The sequence below is a fragment of the Macrotis lagotis genome, chromosome X (genome assembly GCF_037893015.1).
Source record: "Macrotis lagotis isolate mMagLag1 chromosome X, bilby.v1.9.chrom.fasta, whole genome shotgun sequence".
Classification (NCBI taxonomy): Eukaryota; Metazoa; Chordata; class Mammalia; order Peramelemorphia; family Peramelidae; genus Macrotis; species Macrotis lagotis.
In genome coordinates this window covers 387,752,978-387,777,247 of record NC_133666.1, presented here as the reverse complement: position 1 = coordinate 387,777,247, position 24,270 = coordinate 387,752,978, and the positions used below count along the sequence as shown (strand labels likewise).

The following is a 24,270-nucleotide window of genomic DNA, read 5'->3' as shown; positions in this document are numbered from 1 at the left end:
GCAATTATTGGCCAGCCTTTTACTAATAAACCTGTCTGAACTTAGCTAAGCAATTTATTTGATCTCAGCCTGACCTTGTAAACCAGTAGAGAGGCAATTACTAAGGTAAATCTTATAATTATATACACTAAAGGGTTTGTATCAATGTTCCAGTATTAGCTGGTGTCTAAAAGAAAATAAAGCACTATAGGAGTAGTAGGAAGAAACCCAGTACTTGGGAGGAGGCAATGAAAGGGAAGAGGAGAAAAGACAGCTGCAAGTAGGGGAGGATTTGAGTTCAACTTTACCTACTGAGTACTTTAGATTTGGCTAAGGTTTAGAAAGCTGATGCAAGAGCTATTCCCCATTTACTAAGTGACTTTAAGGGAATAAATAGGGGGTAAATTGTGAGAAGAAACCCAGGCTATTTGTAACCATTAAAAAAGTTCAAAATAGCTAGTAATTATATAAATTGAAGTAATTTAATTGTGGGATTCCACCTTATACCTCTCAAGTTGGCAAAAATGTCAAAGAAATGGAAAATGACAAATGCTGTAAGGGCTATGGGAGAATAAGCACATTAGACAACTACTAGCAGATTGATTGGGACAGCTATTCTGGAAAGCAGCAAGGCTGGAAAATTGACATGCCCTTCCGCCTCAAATGTTGACTCTTAAAAAAAGGAACTTTTATTTTCCAATTTGTATCGCCTGCATCTTGCAATGCTGAGCAGAAATATACATTCAATTGAGTTAAATTGAATTGAATTGAATTGAACCCTTTTCCAAGTTGTTTCAAGTGGATGCAAGTCAACTCTTCAGTGAATTAGCCCATTATGCACAACATTGCTATTAAAACTAATACTGTTAGCAGAGTGATGGCTGCTGCTGCACTAGTTGAAGGGTAAGAGGTGTCAAATAGCCTTCATTGTACAGGTGCCTTTCCCTCCTCCTCTACCTTTCTCTGTGCTAAAATGATTCATCTGTCTTACATAATTTTTTTTTCTGAGCTGTCTGTGGTTTCGGTTAATTTTACTTGTGGCACATCTCCAACCATACTCCCTAAAAATATTTCATGGTTCTGGGCACACATAGGATGTTGCCATGTGATACAGTCATGTGTAGATACCTAAAGTACGTTTTTAAATACACAGTCCATATGCAGCAAAGTGAATCAAGCACCCCTCCGCTCTTTTTTTTTTCCTACTGCATACTCTGCAATGGCTACACACAATAGAAATGTACAAGAAATATTTAAGATCACAACTCTACCATCTCTGTCAAGTAGTTATTTGTTGTAACTTCCTGTTGTAGAATTTAATTACTTCTCTGATTCTAAAAATTGGGGACACAAGTAAATGGTGTACCTCCCACACAATATTGTTGTTTGGGGGGGGTAGTACTCAAATGATATAATGTATAGAGAATTCTTAATGGTCTTTCTCTCGCCCTTTTCTCCTTCTTTCCTTCTCCACATCCTTTTTATCTACCTCCTTAACTTTCCCTTTTCTTCCTCCTCCTCTTACTCTTTTTATATCCTTTCTCCTTCTTCTAATACTTTTGCTGCATCTTCCCTCTTAAAAGGGTCAAAATCATTATATCTCATATGTGTACTATGATGGAAAAAAATCACTGTGAGATTTCACCAGTACCAGGAAATTGAATTTATAAATTGAGTGGCAACACCCATCTAGTATAAAGTAGATCATTTTTATGCTACTCCTAAGAGGAAAAAGTCCAGTCAAGAAATTCATTTACTAAAAGTTATTGGTGCAAGTTGAGAAAAATGCCTGCTAATATAATTCAGTTTGCTTATTTTTCTTATTTTCCCATTATTTCAAAGTTCAGTGTTTGGAGAATGTATAGTTATGTTGACTCAACATTGAGTCAAATTGAATATCCTGGTATGAGGAGGATGATAATACAGTTTACTATGGATATAAATGATATGAAAATAAGCTTCATTTTGAGATTAGAAAAAAGTACTTTGGTCACATAAATAGCCTAACTTGTTTAACACTGCACACTGCTTACTGATTTTACAAATAGATCTCATTAGGAGAGTCTACTTTGCAATGGTACTTTAGTTCATAATCTTTCTCTAATTGTTGGCTTAAGCTTTTCATTTGTTGTTAAAATCTTATATCAGAAAATCAATAAAACACATATTAAAAGGAGTGATCCATGGACCAGAGAATTCTGTTGTTAAGCAAGAAATAGCAGTTTCAAGAAAAATTCTTACGCAGCAGAAGTTAGCCTTTTAAAAGCCCTTTATGTTTGCTAAATGTTTTGCAGATTAACTTTTGGTACTCAAGCCATCCTATCAGAAGAGGATGATAGACAGGTATTATCATCATCATTATTATTATTATTTTACAGATACGGAAAGTAAGAACTGAAGTCAAAATTAGAACATTTGTATCCCAGTCCTCTGCTGAATCCATTGAACTACTCTGCCTCCTAGCAATAGAATGCCCACAGGTGATGTATGGTAATTGCTCTTCTCATAATTATTTAGGTAACAAAGCACACAAACTACAGGGACTTAAAATGCTTGTTGAATGATTGATCTTTGATATTGTTTTACAGGAATATTTTACTTTTGGTGATACAAGGGTCTTTTTCATTTGGCAGATTACCTTGTGTGTATTTGCCTGATGATTGTAGCAACAACTTATTTTGGACTCAAGATCAGGAATAACTGAGTTCAAATATGCCATCACACAGTAGTTGTGATAACTTTTAAGCTACCAAAAAGTAGTTGTGTGAGTCTGGGCCAATAACTTAAAAGCTATCTTCCTCAGTTTCTTCATTTATGAAATGGGTGGAATAAAATACTTCTCAAATGAGCAATGAGATAATAAAGTGATTCATGAGCCTCAATGCACTATAAAACTACCAGTATTATTATTATTAATTTGTGTGATTTCATATATTTGGTTTATTACAAAAGACCTACTCTGATTCTGCATGTTACAGAAATGATGCTATTTTCGTGTAAGTCATGTCTTATTTAGAGAGCTTATTATAAATTTGATCCTCAGATTATTAATTTTTGGTCATTATTCATGAAGACTGCCTTGAACTAGTGAAGTAATTAACTTAACAAAATGTGTTGGGATTTTTTAATGAAAGAACATATTTCTGTAACTTAACAACATTATTGCTGCAACTTCACTGCAACTTAAATACCATGAGTTTATGGTTATAATTCATGATTATAATCAAATTTAGTCAAGAGAGTGGTAATGGTGAGAGATCAAATCAATGTAGTAAGATGAATGAGGGCATAAATTATATGGTGGGGTATAAAGTATAAATCAATGGTTTTAAAAACTGAAGCAATGTGAAGTATGAGCAAAAAGAAACTAGAAGACAGTGATTTCAGTGTACCAAAAAATCTAGGTTTTTTTTTTATAAATTAATACACTTATCAAAGGAAAAATAAATCAGCATTTGTGCTTTTCTTTTGTCCTAGTTTATTGTTGGGGGCGGGGAGAAGCTGTAAACAACTTGAAACATCATTTTACTCAATTCATAGCTAAAAATTGTCAGGTGCTCCGCTAGTGTCTGCATTGTTTGCATTCATGGAAACTGAGCTCATAAATTTGCATTGCCCTTTGCTTAAAATATATTCTTTTTTTAAAATTTTTGAGTTCCAAATTCTGTTTCTCCCTCTTGCCCATCTCCAATCCAGTATGAAGACAATCAGTATGATATAAATTCTACATGAAGTTATAAGAATATATTTCCATATTTGCCCTGTTGCAAAAAAAGTAAGAAAAATTAAGAGAGTAAATAGTATGTTTCATTCTACATTTATAGTTCATCAGTTCTTTAGCTGGCGGTGGATAACATTTTTCCCTTTAGGTCCTTTGGAATTGTCTTGGACCATTTTCTTGATCAGGATCACTATTTCTTTCATAATTGATCTTCCTTGTTAATATTACTTTACTGTGTTACATGTTCTCCTGGATCTTCTCCCTTCATTTTTTTCAGACAAGATAAAAGTTCTGATCTTAAATGCATGATAGAGAAGTATTTTATTTTTTCAAATATCTGTTACGAAAGTTTTTTTCCTTTCACTTTTCATGAGTTCATGAGTTGTGATATCATTTTATGATATCATTCTGTTCATAATTTCTTATAACACAATATTATTCCATCACCATTATATACCACAACTTGTATAGCCACATAAATGTGTGTGTACAAATAGATCATTTCCCCTTTTCTTTGATGTCTTTGGGTCAAAGGGTATACACAGACTGATAGCCCTTTGGGCATAGTTTCAAATTGTTTTCTATAATTGTTGGACTAATTTACAATTCATTTAACAGCACATTAATGCTTCTATTTTTCTATATCACCTCCAGAATTTGTCATTATCCTTTTATAATTTACCAATCTGAACCAAATGAGATGGTATGTCAAAAATTATTTTAATTGACATTCTCATCTGTGAATTGCCTTTTCATATACTCTGACCACTTATAAATTGGAGAAGGACTTGTATTCTTATAAATTTGAATCAGTTATCCATGTATTTTAGAAATATATCCTTTGTCAGAAATACTATCTGTAAAAATCATTTTTCAATGCAGTGCATTTTTTTCTGATCTTGACTACATTGGTTTTATTTGTGGAAAAAAGCTTTTCAACTTGATAAAATCAAAATTATCCATTTTGTCTTGTATCTCTGCTTTTTTTCATAACCTCCTCTTTGCATAGATCTGACAAATAAACTATTTCTTCTTCTCCTAATTAGTTTATGATATCACCTTTTATGTGAAAATTCAGTACCCATTTCAACTTTATCTTGGTATAGGATGTGAGATGTTGACCTATACTTAGTGTCTGCCATACTATCTTCCAGTTTTCATAGCAGTTTTTATCAAAGTGAGTTCTTATCCCAGAAGTTGGAATCTCTGAGTTTATTAAACAGCAGATTTCAATAGCCATTGACTAGTGTTTCTTTTGGACCTACTCTATTCCAGTGATCCACTACTCTATTTTTTAACCAGTACCAAACAGTTGTGATGACTGATGCTTTATAATATAATTTTAGATCTGGTATGACTAAGCCACCTTCCTTTGCATTTTTTTTCATTAATTTTCTTGATATTCTGACCTTTTGTTCTTCCATATAAATTTAGTTAGTTTTTTTTTCTAGTTCAATAAAGTTATTTTGGAAGTTTGATTAGTATGGCACTGAATAACTAAGTTAATTTAGGTAGAATTATCATTTTTTTATATTGGCTTGGCCTAGCCAAGAGCAAGTGACATTTGCCCAGTTATTTAAATCTGATTTTTATTTGCATGAAAAGTGCTTTATAATTGTTTTTATAAAGTTTTTGAGTCCACCTTGACAAGTAGGCACCCAAGTATTTTATGTTGTCTGCATTTACTTTAAATGGAATTTCTCTTTCTGTCTCTTGCTGCTGTGTCTTGTTAAAACATACAGAAATTCTGAAGATTTATTTGGGTTTATTTTATATCCTGCAACTTTGCTAAAGTTGCTAACTGTTTTAATTAATTCTTGGATGATCTAGGGTTTTCTAAGTATACATTGCATTATCTGCAAAGAGTAAGAGTTTTGTTGCCTCATAACTTTTTTCCTTTTTTTTAAGATTTTTCAAGGCAATGGGGTTAAGTGGCTTGCCCAAGGCCACACGGTTAGGTAATTATTAAGTGTCTGAGTTTGGATTTGAACCCAGGTACTCCTGACTCCAAAGCCAATGCTCTATTCACTGTGCCACCTAGCAATCCCAACTCATTACTTATTCTAATGCTTATTTATTTTTTATTACTAAAGCTAGCATTTATAATACAGTATTGAATTATAGTGGTGATAACGGCATCCTTGTTTCACTCCTCTTCTTATTGGGAATGCTCCTAGCTTATTCCCATTGTATATAATGCCTGTTGATGGTTTTAGATAGATACTGCTTATCATTTTAAAGAACAATCTCTTTCTTCCTATGTTATCTAGTGTTTTAGTAGGAATGGGTGCTATATTTTGTCACAGGCTTTTTTCAGCATTTATTGATATAATCATAATTGATATCATATATAATGATTTCTGTTAGGTTTGTTATTGTTATGGTCAATTATGCTGGTAGTTTTTTTTTTTACTATTGAACCTGCATTCTTGATAAAAGTCCAATTTGCTGTAATCACTCTGAAAATATTATATTTGAAATTTTGCATCCATATTCATTAGGGAAATTGATCTATAATTTCTTTCTCTGCTTTAACTCTGCCTGGTTTGAATGTCAGCACCATATTGCTGTCATAGAAGGAAATTGGCAGACCTCCTCCACCTATTTTTTCAAATAGTTTATATAGAATTGGAACTGATTGTTCCTTAAGTGTTTGGTAGAATTCACTTGTGAATCCATCTGGTCCTGCCATTTTTTTAGGGAATTCATTGATGATTTGTCAAATGTCTTTTTCTGAGATGGGCGTTTTTAAATGTTTAATTTCCTCTTCTTTTAACCCGGATGGCTTATATTTTGTAAATGTTCATCCATTTCACTTAAATTGCCAAATTTATTTGCATACATTTGGGCAAATTAGTTCTGAATTATTACTTTAATTTTCTTCTAGTTGTTGATGAAGTCACCATTTTCATTTTTGATACTGGTAATTCGATTTTCTTTCTTTTTTTTGGCTCTTAAAGGAATTCTTGTTGGGCTTTCATCTAATTCACTTTGGGATTCTGCTTATAGCTGTTTTGCCACTGTTGTTTTTTGTCTTGCTCTAACTGGTCATCATAGAAGCTTTTTTTTTGTGATCAGATACTTTTGTTGTTTGTTGTTGCTTCCTCATATTTCCACCTATTTCTTGACTTGGAGCATTATGTTAAAATTGGGCTCTGTTTCCATGATGGGGGAAGCAAGTATGCACAGGTTGGAGAAACACTGTCCTTTGCTTTAGATTTTACCAAGTTACTACAGAGCTAGTTTGGGGGTTTTTGAAGTTTTGCGTACTTACAAAGAGGCAAGATTAATGGAGAAGTGTGGTCACCACTTTGCTGGTCTGTGCTCTGGTCCTTTCCCAGGGAAGGCTGCTGATCAACTTGCAATTGCAAATACTAACTACTACTGTTCCTCAGGGCTCCTGTTCTTTTATGATCGAAAGGACTCCTCTCCACTCTGGAATTAGGTAATGGATTTGACAAATAAATATCAAGTTCTATTCCCAGTGTTAGCTAGAGATCACTTGTAATTAGATCCCCTCATTATCTTGGGTTTTAGAACTACTGAAACTGTGGCAGCCCTACAGCAACACAGTTGGTATCACTGCCATATCAGCTGTAGGTCAGGTCCTATACCACTGTCACAAATCTCCCCTTCCAATCTCCTAAATTGTTTTCAGCTGGAAAAATATCTTACTCCAACCTTATTTTGGCTCTTCTGCTCCAAAATTCAATTTGAAGTGTTATTTTAATGTTGTTTTGAGGGACATTCTACTTCCTTATTCTATCATCATCTTGGCTCCACCTCTGAAAGTTGATCAAACGTTTTAATATTTTTCAAATTAAATGCCCAATAAAGGTTAATCTAAGCATTATGTATATGAGATGTTTTCAGTGCACCTGAATAGTCAAATTATAGATTGAACTCACTCCAATGACTCCGTGATGGCTATTTACTTAAAATGATAAATGTTCAATAGGCAACTACCATGTCCTGGGTATTGGAGGGAGAAAAAGAGAATTATAAAGATATATAAAACATAATTTTTCCCTCAAGGAGCTTTTAGTCTACTGTAAAAGACAAAACAGTATAAATGCATGTGCATCTACAGTTAACAATCATCATATCTCAATGGATAATTTATTGGTTTCCCTGGCTTCAAGAAATTTCTACCTTTAATCCACCATCCACACAACTACCAGTTTTATATAAATCAGATAAGGGTCTGACCATTACACTCCTTTACTCATCTTTCCAGCTTTCTCGTGCTCCCATGACAAAATGCAAATGCTCTCTGTTTGTTTTTTTACAATATTTGGTAGCTAGCTCTATGATTACTTTTCAGACTTAATGAACATTACTCTCTATACAATCGGCACTCCAGAACAACATTCTATTCCATACATTTAACATTTTTATTTCTTGACTCAGAATCTATGCATAACCTTTTCTCTTTGCCTGGATTTCATTCTCACCTCACCTCCAACCTCTTACAATCTAGTTTGTTTAATCTCTTTAAGAAGTTAATCCTGACTCCCTTAATTGTAACTCCTCTCTGAAAATTCCCTAAAACATTAATTACTTTGCATACGTATTTTGTATTAATCTAGCTTATTCCAAAAGTTATTTATAGGAAAAGACTCTTGTGTTTTTGTGTTGTGACTTGCACAGTGCCTGTGAGATAATAAGCACTTAATGAATACTTGGGTGAATATCATTTAGAGGGAGTGAGTATAAAGGATGTTAGAGAGAACACATTCATCTGATGTTAATCCAGGAAAACTTAATGGATAACAAAAATTAGAATAATGGATAAAATGAAATTTGAATTGGTCTTCAAGGATTGTCAAGATCTTAATGCATAGAGAAGAGAAGAGAGATCCCAAATGGATGAAATAATATGACCAAAGTTTGTGGAAACAAGAAAATGAAATGTATGGCAAAGAAATAAATCTTACACTATGCTTTAAAAAAATTATACATACAGAAATCAAATTATCAGAGCTCTGTATTGTAAAAATTAAGTTGTGTACCCATACACAGGATATACTTGAGGTAGAAAAACACGAAGAGGAGTTAAACTCCTTGAAGGCAGATTTTTTTTTTTACCTTTGGTGCCTAGAATAGTGCCTGGAACATGTAAGGCCACATAATCAATAATAGTTTAATGAATTAGTGGATGATCAGGAAGATATTAAAGTAATCTATGTTAAAAATAATCTGTTACAGATAATAAGGGTAATAACTAGAGTGATGGCAGTTATAATCAAAAGCAATAAATAGACTGTTTATCATGAGATTTTTCAAGCAGAATCAAGAGATTTGATGGCTGATAGCATATGAGGGTCATGTAAAAGAAGGAATAAAAAATGATCAAGGTTTCCAGATTGAGTGATTGCAAGCATAACCATTTGTTTCAATGATGCCTGGTATTTATCATAGCAGTGGACATCATCATGTCACCTGCATTTTAATTTTAGAGGAAAATTTTCACTTTGAATGGGAATTATGGCTAGAGAGGCTTCAAAGTAATGAACAGTAATAGAAAATGGCTCAGCATGGCATAATACAGCAGTAGTTTAGTTCATTTACTGATTTGATAGAAACTATTTTCTATGATGTTTTACAAAAATTCAATGATAATTCTCTTGGAAACAAAGCCTGCTGCCTAGCAATTGGAGGTAAAAGCATCTCATTTTCTTGTATTATCATTATATGTTGTTTCATAATTCTTTCTTGAAGTTCACATGAGCCAGCAAAATACTATGCTTTGGTAGCTTCAAGGATTTAGATATGAATGAAGTAATTTGAAAGACTTTTTTTTAGAAAAAAACTTGATATTAGTAGATTATATTAGAAGATTGATCAGACTCTCCTATGTATTTTGTTTGATAAAATATTGATACATTAATTTCCAAACATAGGGTTTGAAAATACTTAATATTTTTTCTTTCAACTTAGATTAACTAAAATAAAATTATAGCTAACATTTATATATGTATATATTATAACAGTCTGTGTTATGCACTTTACAATTGTTGTGCTATTTGATCCTCACACAACCTTGCAAAGTAAGTGCCATTATTATCCTCATTTTACAGATGAGGAAAATGAGGCAAAAAGAGAATAAGTGATTTTTCTAGAATCATATAGCCAATAAATGTCTAAGTTCAGATCCAGCATATTATGGCACTTAGTCTCTTGAAGTACTGGTAGAATCTGTCTATTTCTCAATCCAGAATAATCTATGGTGTGGTGAAATTGAATAACAGATACATTGAGAAGATAATGTTAAGAGAATCTAAGAACTTAGAACCTAATTGGGGAAAGGGAGCAAACAGAAATAAACACTGTTTATAATGACACAAAAATTAAATATATACTCCCAAATACATAGCCCTAAATATGTGTAGTTTTTATAGCACAAGTTTCAGTCAAATGACTCCATTCTTTATACAGTGTTAAATACTTTGTGGATTTTCTGGCACAACTCTCTACCAAAATTTTCAGAAAATCTCACAAGTTGTCAATTTGGAACACTAACAAAAAAAAAAAAAACAATTCCAGGAATTTAAAAATCTACAATCACTAAAATTTTTTCAGTATTCAGTTCAACAAATTTTAAATGAAATCCATAACAAGCATTTTTTAAGAATTTATTGTGTAGCAGGTACTGGGATAAGCCCAGAGGTGATAAATAAAGTTTAAAAAACAAACATCCGCTAACCTAAAGCAGTTCACGTTCCAGTGGAGAAACATACATGTAACTATGCAGATGAAGGTGTACATGGAAGGTGATATGAGAGTGGTGGGGAGAAGGGGAAAGAATTTCCCAAAATATGTAATATAAGCTGAGTTATTAAGAAAGGGAGGGGAATTAAGAGACTGAGATGGAATAAAACATTTTTGTTGTAGAGGTAGAAAATAACAAAGTACAGAATGAAGAGATAGCATATTATGATATTTATATCTAATGTATTCATCTCTAGGGCAGGGGGAAGGGTGGAAAAGGAATATGTTTAAAAAGAATAACAAGTTATACACAACAAATTTGCAGTTTCATGTGCAATCATTTTTATTATACTACATTATGTAAATACTTGTCTTATTACATAAATTTAAAAAATTGATATAAGATCAAATGTTCTGTGTGAAGAATAGTATGTAGGCTAGGGTAGATGGGTAAGAAGAGGGTATGGAGTAAATCATAGGAAGTTTGGAAAACGAGCTATAAAAGACTTTAAAAGTCAAATAGAGGATTTAGTTCTTGATCCTAGAAGTTATATAGGGCACCACTAGAATTTCCTGAATAAAGAGGGACCATATAGTCATAGCTGCTCTTTAGGAAAATCACTTTGGCAACCTAATGAAACAGTGATGGAAAATGAGTCAGATATACAGTCATCCAGATGAGAAATGATGAAAGATGTTTGTGTGATTGGAGAGAAGGATAAATTTATGAATGATATTATGAGAGCGTGTTTGAAACACTGGGTTAAGTTCTGATGTTAAAGGAAAAAGTAACACAGTCCCTGATCCTAGAAAGTTAACATCCAAATGAGATATTTGTTTTTTTTTAATCACTTGGCACCCATGGAAATACTTATTCTCTTTTCTGGAGGAAAGAAAATATACACAAAGAACTAAATATCAATTCATTTTAGGAGGGAAAGTCTATTTCCTTCTGGGGAGATCAGGAAAGTTTTTCCTTAGGAGAAACACAGCCTTAAACCAGGATGAATTAAGTGTCTTGTACAAAAATAGAAGTTAGAGAAGAGGCAGGTTTATATATGATCCACTTGAGATGATAATGAAACATTCAAGTGAACTTGTTTCATAAGGAGGGTCTAAATTTAAGGAAACAGATTAGTTTTTGATTTATAAATTCAGCTGCATCTGCCTAGAAAGAATTGGAACTAATTGGAGCAAATTAAATTATCAAGAAAGGCTACAGAAGGAAAAGAAGAGACTGAAAAAGCTTTGAAAGACACTCATGGCTAAGGAAGGGTCAGGAGATAAATAATGGATCACCACCATATAAGGCACAAAGGGCCAAATACAAGTTAAACAGCAACCAGTGAAGATAAAACCTATGTTCTCAACAGTTCCTACAGAATTCATTTCTTGGAGATCTGTTTGAGCTTCTCATAAGATTGTTTCAGAAGAAGATATCAGAATTCTAAATCCTTGCTTAATTAAATCAGTACTAAGCAAATTTATTTAATTCTGTGTAGGAGTTATTTAATTTTGGGGGATGCGGAAAGAACGAACAGTTTACTGTTGTAATGACTGTCATTCATACTTGCATTTATTCATTCAACAAACAAAAGTGCATATATTTTGTCAAGCACAATGCTACTCACTAAAGATAAAATATTTCAAACATCAAAAAATAACCCCCCCCAAAAAAAACATTTCCTTTAAATAGTGTGCCTTTTAATTACATCGCAATGATTTGAACCAGTAGAATAATTTTAGAAGACTGTAAGGCAAAATGAGATGAAATCCTGAAGGTAATATATTAATTTATAGATTGCTGCATTCCAGAAAATGGAGGCCGAAATGACAATTAATTCTCTTGATGGACAGTAGTAGATTCAACAAGAAATGAAGAATTTAGAATCAGTGAACCAAAGTTATGAGTGACAGATAAGTTTTGGGTTTTTTTGTTTTGTTTTTAATGCTACTCCAAGTGGGCTAAGTTCCAGGAAATAATTAAAAACTTAGGAGCAGATGAGTGAAAAAGAAATTTTTAAGGAAAAGTCAAGCAAGGGGAATGATGAACTGGGAGAGACTGGGTTGCATTAAGGAAGGATGCTTTCTGTGTAAGTGTGGTTTAGGGAATTACATCATAAATAGTCAAAGATACTTTGCTCATTACAAATGATACATTTATTTTAGTCTCTGATTTCAAGTGGGCATTCATGTTTGGCTTTTTCTCATTCTAACTCCATCTATTCTAGATTTTATTAAGGTCACACAAACTCACACAATCTAGGAGTGATATATTGATATGTGGCTTAAAGCAAACCCTAGAAAGTATCAAGTATTTTAGTTCTTTGTTATTTTATCATTTTTATTTTTGTGTTCTGCTTATAATTTTGATGAAAATATTATATTTATTTATACTTAAATATATTATTACCAGGAGGTTTAAAATTTTTTGATGCTCTTCAAGATTTTAAACATACTAATACTTAGATAAATTGATTACCTCAGCCATGAAGGTTATCCACTCACATTTGCAGGACCCAAGTCCTCCATGCAATCTCAGACTATATAGCTTTTGTCCATATTCATATACTGAAATGGGTTTGTAGTTGCTGTAATTTAATTGTCCTTTATCTCCCAATCTTGTTTGATTTTTATTTATGTCCATTACATATTCTATAGAAAATGCATCCAACATATTATACACCTTCCTCTATTTCATTCACTATTTAAGAACCCCAATATAATCCTCAATCTCTTAATCTTCTCTTTTGCTATAAGATTGATATAGCTGCTAGTCTAGTATCATTTTCCTAAATATCTAATATACTATTTAATTCTGGGTTCATGAGCTTTTTGCTCAATTTTTTTTTCAATTTGTATGTAAAAGTAACATGTGTTTCTCTTTCAATTTTGATGGGGAAATAAGAAGGTCTTTCTTTCTTTGGGGCACATTTCACTGTGATTTAAGTCAATACTTCTGAATAATTAGAACTGCTTCAAGTACAATGAGCTGAAAATACCTCACTATTGGAAGTCTTCAAGTAAAGACTGACAGACATAGGAATTTAGAAGGGTTTTTAGATTATGTATTAAATTCAATGACTTCTTAAATTCTTTCAAAAATATATTTGGAGTTTCATTGAATAGCTTCAGAATATATATATATACAAATATGTATATTATATAGCTAGATTACATAAATACTTAGATAAGTGAAACTATGCATGCATGCATGCATACAGACATATTTTCTGCAATGGGAAGAAATCCCTATATAAAATGACTAATAATAATTTGTCCATGTAATATATTATATAAGTGTATATGTATATGTTTATGTATATGTATATGTATATCTATATCTATATCTATATCTATATCTATATCTATATATATGGCAGTTCTTAAGATTGGGTTTTTTACCCCACCTGATTCCAATGCCCACCAACAATTAGGTCACAAATTTTATTATCTTCAGAAGTGATTTTTTTCCATTTGTATTTAGCCAAGTATAGACCATTTTCAGTCTGACCTTCTTAAGTTCCATTTTGCCTACCTTGCATAGCACATCAAGCATCTAATTGGTAGACTTTGAATGTTAGAGTTCTATTTTTATTGATAATGAAAATAGATTACTGTAGAAATGTCAGCAGATCATGTCATTCCACATCTATTTGTTGTCATTTCAGTTTTATCCACAGTTATTCATTTCTTCTGATTTCTGCCTTACTTTCCTTATTATACTTTGACTGTTATGTAAGTGAATTTGCTTATAATTTTCCATCTTTGTTGGCAGATTTGTTTCTTTGGCAAATACATTATATGTTTGATATCTAGAATGATTTGTGATGTCTTTTAGCTTCTTTGTATTGGAAAATATTAAACATTATTTAGACTATAGTAACAAATAGTGATAGTCCATTTTTTGCATCCATTTCCAACTGTTCATTTTGAAATTTTGTTTAAAAAGGTCAGTTTGGAGCAGAAGTATTTTCTCATCTTTGCCTTTTCTTCTAACAGACAGCTGATTCTTAAATGACTCATAGCAGTTATCATGTTGCTTTTTTTATTGTTTAATCATTTTTACTTCTCAATTGTTCCAAGACTTCTATATCTAATTCCTTCCATCTCTCTTAACAAAAAATATTTGTGATGCATAATCATTTGATCTACAAATGTTACCTAGCATTTGAGCTTCAGTTTTTTTATCCTGAACTGTCTTTTAAATTTTCTCCTTCTCACTATTCCATCATACATTGTTCCATAAACAAATTGCTTTAATAAAGCCAAATTTTATGACAAATAATATACTTTTGCTATTTTAATACTTTGAGATTGCATTATACCAACTGCAATCCAACCAATTCACTTTCTTCTTAGTTCTAGACCAATTTCATTATCCATTTGAGGTATGTCCCCAAAGATTTCATATTAATAGATTCAACTCTCAGAGTGACTTTATAATTGAATATCATAATTTAGAGTATATATATATATATATATATTTATATCTACATGTTATTCAGATGATCAAGCATATATATACAAACACACACACACACACACACACACACTTTTAAAAAGTCTGGTGTAGACAATTTGATTTATTTAAATAGTTTTTATTTTTGTGGATTTCCAGTCCAATAGACTCATCAGGGAACAATGAGGATATAATTTTTTGGATAAAAAAGAGAACTGCTTCCTAGAACAAACAGCTTTATAACTTAAAAGGAAAGGTTATTACCAAATTACATTAAATTAAAATAATTTTTGTTCAATTAAATAAAAATTAATTCAAATGCCAAGTTCTTTTTTAATGCTAAAATTCTCCTTTTTCTTGATGTGCCTTGTTATATTTCAACAATTCAGTCATCCTACTCTGATGACTCAGAATGTAAGAGGAATGGCCCTAGGTTTTTGAAAGATTTTTTCAATGATATGCAAGTCCTGGAAGAATCTTCCAAGCTGAATAAATGTCAGTTATAATCCCAGTAACAAATATCAGTCATCATGGATCTACCTAAGGTGACCTATAAGGTGATATAATTTTTGACTATATTTATCCAACAAACAATTTTTTAAAAAAATTCACTTGGATTTCTATAACTTCTCTCATGATATGGTGGAGTAATAGGAATGGAGAGTCAAGGTGCTCAAAATTTCCTAAGTTTTACAATGTCCAAAAATATTAATAATATTTAGTACTCTTAATAAGCTCCATTTTCTCCATAATTAACAAGTTGATAAAACATTAAAAGGAGTATGTTCACTGATATCTTCACTACAAATTGTATCACAAATATAAAACAAGTAAATGAAATTGAAAAAGACAAAAATAACCAAGAAATAATTATTGAGGTGACACAATTTTAAAAGTCTTCAAGGATCAATATTCAGGATATCCAAACTGAGAAATAATTGTAAAAGAATGCTAAATATCAGAGAAAGCAATTTCTGCTGGGACAAAAATATGACCAAGAAAACCACTGTGAATACTGGAAATGGTAACTACTAGCCTTTACAATCTTATCTGTATATTTATGCAAACAGTTTGTGATTGTGTTGGGGATATCTTTGAAGAAAATATGAAAAAAGCTATTTGTGGAGTTTTGCAGATTATTTTTCTAACTGACCATGTTAGCAGTTATGTGATTGAAATGTATAAAATTATAAAGTGCCATTTTCTTTTCTTACTCATTTCAAAAAAAATTAATTATGCAATGTGCTTCCCAGACATGTAAGTCAGTAATTCAATAAGTATTTTTTTAAGTTTATTTTGTTCTTAGCATTGCACTACTCAATGGGAATGCAAAGAAAGGTGAGGAAGACTAAAACAAAACCAAAAAAAATCATACTCAGTTCTCAAAATCTCACAGTTTAATGGAGTTGTGAACATGAAAATAAGTTTGTTGTTCATTTGTTTCATTTTTGTCCAACTCTTTGTGAACACTTTTGAGATTTCTAGGAAAAGACACTTGTCTGTCATCTTTTTTCTCCAATACTTTTATACAGATGAGGAAACTAATGCAAACATAGTGAAGTGACTTGCCCAGGGTCACAAAGCAAGTAAGTGTTTGAGGCCAGATTTGAACTCAATAAGATGACTCTTCATGTTGCAGGCCATTGTTCTATCCATTTCACCACCTAGCTAACCATGGTCAATTGGAATGAAGGTATATACAAATAGAAGACTCAGAAAGACTTGATATGGAAGGTGAAGTTTTAGCTGGGACTTGTCAGAAACCATGGAAGCCCAGCGAAGGATGTGAGGGAGACCCTTGTAGGTAAAGGGAACAATTAGTAAAAAATATCTGGAGTCGGGAAATGGAGAATTATGATTAAGGAATCATTAGATTACTCAGTAGATTGCAAAATATGTTTTCTTGTATGTGTGAATTTGTGTATATGTGAGTATGTGTTGGGGGGTAGAAGTTATAAGGGGCTTTAAATAACAAACAGAAGATTTTGTATTTGATCCTAATTGGAAATTATTGAATATGGTAGATGACATGGTCAGACCTATACAGTAGGAAGGGAGGATGAATTTGAGTAGGGAGAAACATGACAGGGTGACCAACTAGCAGGGGCTACTGCAATAGTCCTTATGATAGAATTGTGGGAGCTTTTTAGTTTGAAAAAAACTACATAGATATCTTTCCAACTCCACACTAAGAAAAACTGGCAGGGGTTGTAGGCAATTTCCTGAATAGAGGCCAAATAGAATTCCACTGAAGGAGAGTCTCTCCAAGGGCTTCAATTTGCAAATTAGGAATAGGGACTGAGTCTGATTTCACTGCTATACAGAATTTTCTAGTAAGATTATTTTCTCCATTACTGCAAATAAACACCTTCTTGCAGTAATGAGCAGTTAAGTGACATTCCCAAGGTCACACAGGTGAAACAACTTCTAAGGTCATACTAGGTCATTATCAACTTTGTATACCCAGAGAATAATTCCAAGCTGTCTTTCTTTTTAAAAAAATATTTATTTAAGGCAATGGGAATAAGTGGCTTGCCCAAGGTCACAAAACCAAGCAATTATTAAGTGTCAGAGGCTGGAATTTGAACTCAGATCCTCCTGATGTTTTGGCCATGGCTCTTTCCACTGTGCCACCAATTTACAAATTTTAGTTCTAATGATAGGCCTCCTCAATAAAATTCGTAAAAGAAAACCAGATTTACCTACTTATTAAAAATAAAGCAGATTAAAAATAATATTTACCAGATTATGACATGTATTTGAAACGAGTTCATTAATTGATCAGTGTGTGGATACATACACACACATACACACACATACATAAACAGATAAGCTTAATAGGGTATAATTGAAAGAAAAAGTTGGGTGATGCAGTAAATAGTGTTGAATTAAGAGGTAAGAAGACCTAAAAATTAAATCCCACTTTAGATGCTTGGAGTGTCTTACCAGTACCTTACCAGTACCTTACCTTACCAGTAACATGAAGATAATCACAACCACTTAATTCCTGGGGTTATTATGAGAAGTAAATGAGATAATGTTTGTAAAGTGCCCAAATATTGGGATAATTTATAAATTACTCAAAGGGCACTGGAGAAACACTTAATGAACGGATTGTATGACATTGCCTCTGTTAAAGAAATTATGGAATAGATCTCATTGAAAGCATATAGAACTGTAAAGCAAGAGCATGTTGACTATTTAACTAGTCTGAATGATAATGAATATACTATTCTATACATGTACAATTACCACTAAATACCTTAAAAAACTAAAAATTTTAGTTTATATAGTGACTCTTCTATATGCCATTTATAGTAAAAGCACACAGAAATCAATCATGCAGTTGAAAAAATATTGTGGGGTTATAAGCTAGACTTTTTTTCCATCAAGTATCCATGTTGAAAAAGTAATGGATAAACATTTATTAAATGTCTACTATGTTCTAGGAGCTGTGCTAAATTCTGGAGATCCAAAAAAAAGGGCAAAAGACAGCTTATACTTTCAAAGAACTTACATTCTAATGAGAAAATACTAAATACTAAAAAAGCTAAAAAGGGGAGTGTTGAGAAGGTTTCAGTATGAAGCATAGGGGGCTTGATGGGGAAATCCAGATGAGTGCAACTGGATAGGAAATGAAAAGATGGCTAACCTGGATGAAATTGTAAACTAAGGTTCTTGAAAGAGCTGTCAATCCTACACTGAAAGGGAAGAGTTCAGGGACAGAGGGTATTGATAAGGTGAATATTCTGCAGTAATTTTGTACGATGAAGAGGTTCCTGGTGCATGATGGAGGGTCTGGAGGAGTGTGGAGTAGTGGCAAATGAAGGATAAGAGTAGGCCCCATTTATATAATAATTGCAAGTTTACCAAGCTATCCCTTCACCTCATTCCTGTGATAAAGGTTGTGCATGTTATTTTTTTCCCATACTTAGAGAAACTTAGAAAGATTGTGTAACTTATCTATAGCCTGTAGCTTGCTAAATATGTCTTGAAACTTAAACCATAAATCCATTACTCTTCACTGTAACATGGGGAAACAAAATGTAAAAATAGAACAGATCCTGGGATGGGAGCTGAGAATCAGGGAGGTTGATGGAGGGATTCTCATAAAAACTGGTCTTTGATCAAGAAGAGGGATTTCATCAGGCTGGGTTAGAATTAGATGTCTATCTCAAGAGTAGAAAATGATGTGTGAAAGGAACAAAGATGGGGCAGTCTAGAATGAGGTTGAAGCATAGTGTCTTTACTAGGAATTTGATAAAAATTATGACTCAATCTTAGATGGGATTGTAGGGACTTTTTTTTATAACTCCCTACTGAGCATAAAATTTTCTCATTCTCTTCTGATGTTTGGCATGGACACAGAGTCATTTCAGGCAAATAAGCTACAGACATGAGACTCTTAAGGGGTTCCAAATTTTGACTGGAATATAATGTTAATAAGGAGAGTACCATAAAATAAGGTAGAAAATCTAAATTAGAGTTACTCTTTGAGGCACTTTCAAAAACAAATTAAAGCCATTTTTGCCTTTTGGGCAATGGTAAATTTATTATCTATCATTTATTAATTATCTGCCAGATAGTCTGCACCAGACTGGGACTACAAGTACGATGAATGAAATAATGCATACTTGCAAGAAACTACATTCCTTCTTTTCCAGGTTTTCATTATATAATTATTTCAAAAACATTTATTATTTCTTGCCTACTATCCCCTCTCCATTTATCATGAAAAAATAAAGCACTCATAAGAAATATGCCTAGCCCAAGAAAACCAAATTACCACAAATACCATGTTCAAAAATGCATGTCTCATTCTGCATTTTAAGTCCAATGTTCCATTAAGTGAAATGTTTAGACTGAAAAAAATTAAGACCTAGTGGAGAGAACGGAGAAAGAGCATGACAGATATCTTCACAGATTTTGCCTTTCATTAGACCAATGGGTGGAAGTTTCCAAAAGGAAGATTTAGTCATGATGCAAAGAAATTTAGAAATGGGATACAGGAGGTACTGAAGTTTTGCTTCCTGAAAGTAAATGATCATATAGTGGGTGTACTGTAGACATTTCTTGTTCAGAAATGGTATGTTCCACTTGTACTAAGGTTCCTCCTAACTTCTGGGATCCTTTGATTTAGTCACTAATTCTTTTAAGTGTATATATAACTGATAAAAGAAATAGTCAATTCTATCTATATTATTAGTTTTCAAGGCAAAATTGATATGGATTTTCAAAACTGATATAGGTTCCTCCAAATACTAATTTTCATTGATTTCTAAGTTTCAGGCTAATGACTTTTGCTTAAGTCAGTCCTTTCATTTAATTATTTTGGTTCAGTATTTTCAGTCATTTATCAAGAAACATCATGATATGCTTATAGATATTCACATGAAATCTCCCTTATTTATGTCTGCTGTAAGTGATACTTTTCAAGTTTCTTATACAGCTTTGATTATACTTGTCCTTTATAACTAGATAGTTTTAATATCATTAACATGTACATTCCCCCTCCTCCACATCTGATGGCAAACCCCTTTGAAAGCAAGGTCTGTAACATATTTAGGTTTTTAACTTCAGCATGTAGCTCAGTGTTATGCATAATAATTTTGAACAAAAGGTTAATTTAAGTTGAATTGAACTCATGCTTCAATGAGACAGAATCCTTTATTAACATCCTCATTAAGGACCCATAGAGGTAATTGACTAAGTGTTTATATACATATGCATATAAAATCATATACTATTAGAGGTGACCTTAGTAATCATTTAGTATAACTCTCACATTTCATAGATAAGACAAATAAAATTTATATATTTGGGAGCAGTATTGCTTTCTAGAAAGAAAATTCAACCTGAGCAAGATTTAAATTCTAATTCTGCCACTGTAACTTACCTATTGTCCATGGACTAGTCATTTAATCTTTTGGAAGCTTCTGTCTGTATTCTGTGACATGAGAAGAGCAAGCTGATTGACTTCTAAAGTCTCTTCCAGCTCTAAATTTAAATTCCTTTCTAGTGATTACATAAAGAGCACATGACTCTAGTATTTTTTTTAATGAAATCAGTTTCTTCACATCCTAAATTCATACTTTCTCACTTTTTGGTACTAGAAAACATAGGCCTTTTTTGATTGACTTCATATTTTGAGGAAAACACACAGGCTGCAACTCACAGGCACCAAATATCACTAAGTTGAGGAAGTAGCAGGTCCAAAACTGCTTTCCTTAGGTAAAGAACAATGAATTCATAACATCAGGAGAGTCTGAAAAGTTAATTCAGATATTCAGATATATTATCAGCGATTTCACAACCAAGAAAAAATTGTACACATTTCTAATGCCAGATTTGAATTACCCATAGTATCACATCAATCCTTTTATTAGTTAGACTGGTGATTTTCATTCATAGTAATTAAATTTGTTTTGAAAGTTGTGGAATGTGGACTCTCAGGACTGGTTAAACTTTCTGCTAGCAAACAATTGTCCCCTAATTATTATTTCAGCTCTTTTCTCTCTGTGTCTCTGTCTCTGTCTCTGTCTCTGTCTCTGTCTCTCTCTCTCTCTCTCTCTCTCTCTCTCTCTCTCTCTCTCTCTCTCTCTCTCTCTCTCTGCCTCTCCCTCTGTCTCTGTCTACTTTCAGAGGACTACATAAATCAGGATAAATTTTCCTCAAATTTCCTATTTCAGTATTTATCTATATAAGTGACCATATCATCCAATCTGCTTTCTTGATTGATTCACTTAGTAAATATTTATTTAGCCCAGTATAGTACACTGAACTTAAAATTAGACTCTGGTTTCAAAACCTATTTCTGCTAATTATGAGATCTGTGACAGAAGACGATTCACTTAGCCACTTTGAAATTCAGCTTACTTGTCTGTAAAATCAGTTACTAATGCTAATCTAATGTATTACCTACTTCCCAGGGTCACTGTGAGAAATTGCTTTGAAAACTACAAAGTACAATGTAGAGAAGAAGGAAGATACCATTTTTATGTTATAGCCCTATCCCTCTTCTCTTCCTGACCTTCCTGTTTCCCTTGAGACCCTTTACAACCTTTCAGTAACCTAGGTTCAGAACCTTAAAATCAGTTTTGATTGTGTCCTTTCCAGCCCATCCTATTTCTAGGCAGTTATCAAGTCTTTTTAGTTGTCTCTACAATATCTCTCATATTATTTTCTCTCTTCACTCACATAGCCAACACCTTAGTTAAGGCTCTCATCACCTCTCAGTGATTTAGGTTATCTCATTAAATAGCTTCCTAATTGGGCTCTCTGCTTTTGGTCTCTTTTCTTTTCAAAACATCCTGTAAAACAGCTGCAGAACTGGAATTATGAAAGCATGGCTAGAGCTGTCAGTCTCCTGCTTGAAGCTTTAATGGATTTTTGTTAGAACAAGGATAGATTCATATTGTTCTAATTCTTCCTAGTGTGGCTTCTCTTACCTTTCTAGAGTTATTTTCAATTACTTTATTTCAGGTACTTTGTGTTCTAGCTAAATTTGCCTATTTATTGTTCTCTATTCAGAAACTATTCCTAGATTTGCACAAGCATACTTGGAACACTTTCCTCTTTTTCTCCTCTTTTGAAGTAATTTCCATTTGAGTCTTAACTAAGTCCCATTTCTTATTTGAGACCTTTACTGATTCTCTTAATTGTATGTGTTCTTTATACTTTCTCAGCATGTTGATATTATTTTGGGTGTATTTTGAATTTCCTTTTGTGTAATTTATCTCCAGTTGTATGTAAGCTTCTTAAGGTTAGGGTACATTCTAGAATCTTGTATAGTAATTGGGACATGATATATACTTAGCAAATACTCTTTTGAATTGCATGTACAAAACAAGGGCAGACAGATATGAATCAACCAATTGATAAATTGCCTTATTTTGGAGCTTATATGGCATTAATAAAGCATTTATTAAGTACTGATGCTGTTCCAAAAACTGCTAGCTGTTGAGTTTGCAAAGAAAAATAAAATAGTCCTTGCCCCCAAAGAGTTTATATTTTACCATGAGGAAAATAACATACAAAAACAAAAGTAAATGCAAAATATATACATGATAATTATAAACTAATGGGGAAAAAGGAAACATACATTATTAAATACTTATTTTATGTTTTACACTGTGCTAAGGACTTTAAAAATATTTCACTTAATCTTCACAACAACCCTAGGTAGGTTGATTCCCATTTTTCAAATTGAGAAAACTGAATCAGATAGTCAAATGACTTGCCAAAGGTCACAAAAACTACAAAGTATGAGAAGCTGGATTTTAATTCAAATTTTCTTCATACCAGGTACAGTGTATGGGGAGGGGCACTGATAGTGAGAGGGAGGTGCTAAAGAGTCATCCAAGCAGGTGATAGATGAACTACAATTTGAAAACAACCAAGAGGTGGAAGAAAGGAAAGCATTCATTCTAGGAATTGTTGTCAGGTTATGCAAGGAACAGTTAAGAGATGGAATAGTACAAACTACAAATAGGTCAATAGTGTGCACAAAGGGTAGCATTATATATAGTAAGCCTGGAAAGGTAAGGCAGTGTCAGATTGTTAAGATTTTTGAATGGTACAGAGGAGTATGTATTTTATCCCAGAGATTTGAGGAAATCATTGAAAGTTCTGAAGCAGAGGAGAGAAATAGTTAAACTTGTTTGGGAATTCAACTTTTCCAGTTTTGGAAAACATGGATTGGGGAAAGTGATTTGTGATAAGATGACTTAAAAGACTATTTTAAAACTAGATTGAAGAGCTCAACTCTGATAATAATTCTGCATATAGAAAAAGGGACAAATGGAAGATTTGATATCCAGGTAGAGTCAATAAGGTGAATAGGGTAGCTAGGTGACGCAGTGGATAGAGCACTAGCCCTGGAATCAGGAAGAACTGAGTTCAAATCCTGCCTCAGACAATTAATTGCCAAGATGTATGACCTTGGGTAAGTCACTTGCCCCATTACCTTAAATTTAAAAAAAAGATGATTGGTTATAGTTCTATAGGAAGAGGATTTCTCTGAGGTTTTGAACAGTGTAACTAGGAAGATGGTGGTACCTTTGGCAACTAGGGGAGTTAGAGACCTGAGTTTGACAGAATGAGAGAAAGAATTTTGTTTGAGATGTATTATGTCTGTGATGCTTATCTCTTATGAAATGCCTCTTAGGCAATGAGAGGTTTTAGACTGATTGGAGCTTATAAGGTATACTAGGGGGTGGATATTATTAAATCCAGTAGAGCCAATGAGACTGCAGAGTGGTGTAGAGAGAAAGAGAGAAGAAGACTAAGAAAGAGAAGATTGGACAAAGCAAAAGGACTTAGTAACTAGATTTGGAGTAGTCCCATAATTTGGACAGGAAATTTATGATGTTCTAGAAAAAAAGATTGAGAAATATGG

General features: G+C 32.8%; 1 protein-coding gene across 5 annotated transcripts in view; it reads left to right on the top strand.

Annotated features, from left to right (window-relative positions):
- RALYL (RALY RNA binding protein like) overlaps positions 1 to 24,270 on the top strand; it is an 888,236-nt gene that overhangs the window by 202,629 nt on the left and 661,337 nt on the right. For 4 of the 5 annotated variants that reach the window (XM_074208457.1, XM_074208458.1, XM_074208454.1 and 1 more), the window contains one exon: positions 2,358 to 2,459. The exons of the other annotated variant lie outside the window; for it this stretch is intronic. In XM_074208457.1, the coding sequence (XP_074064558.1) occupies positions 2,450 to 2,459 (10 nt within the window). In that variant the 5' untranslated portion in view covers positions 2,358 to 2,449. The remainder of the gene's footprint in view (positions 1 to 2,357; positions 2,460 to 24,270) is intronic. 5 annotated transcript variants of the gene reach the window in all.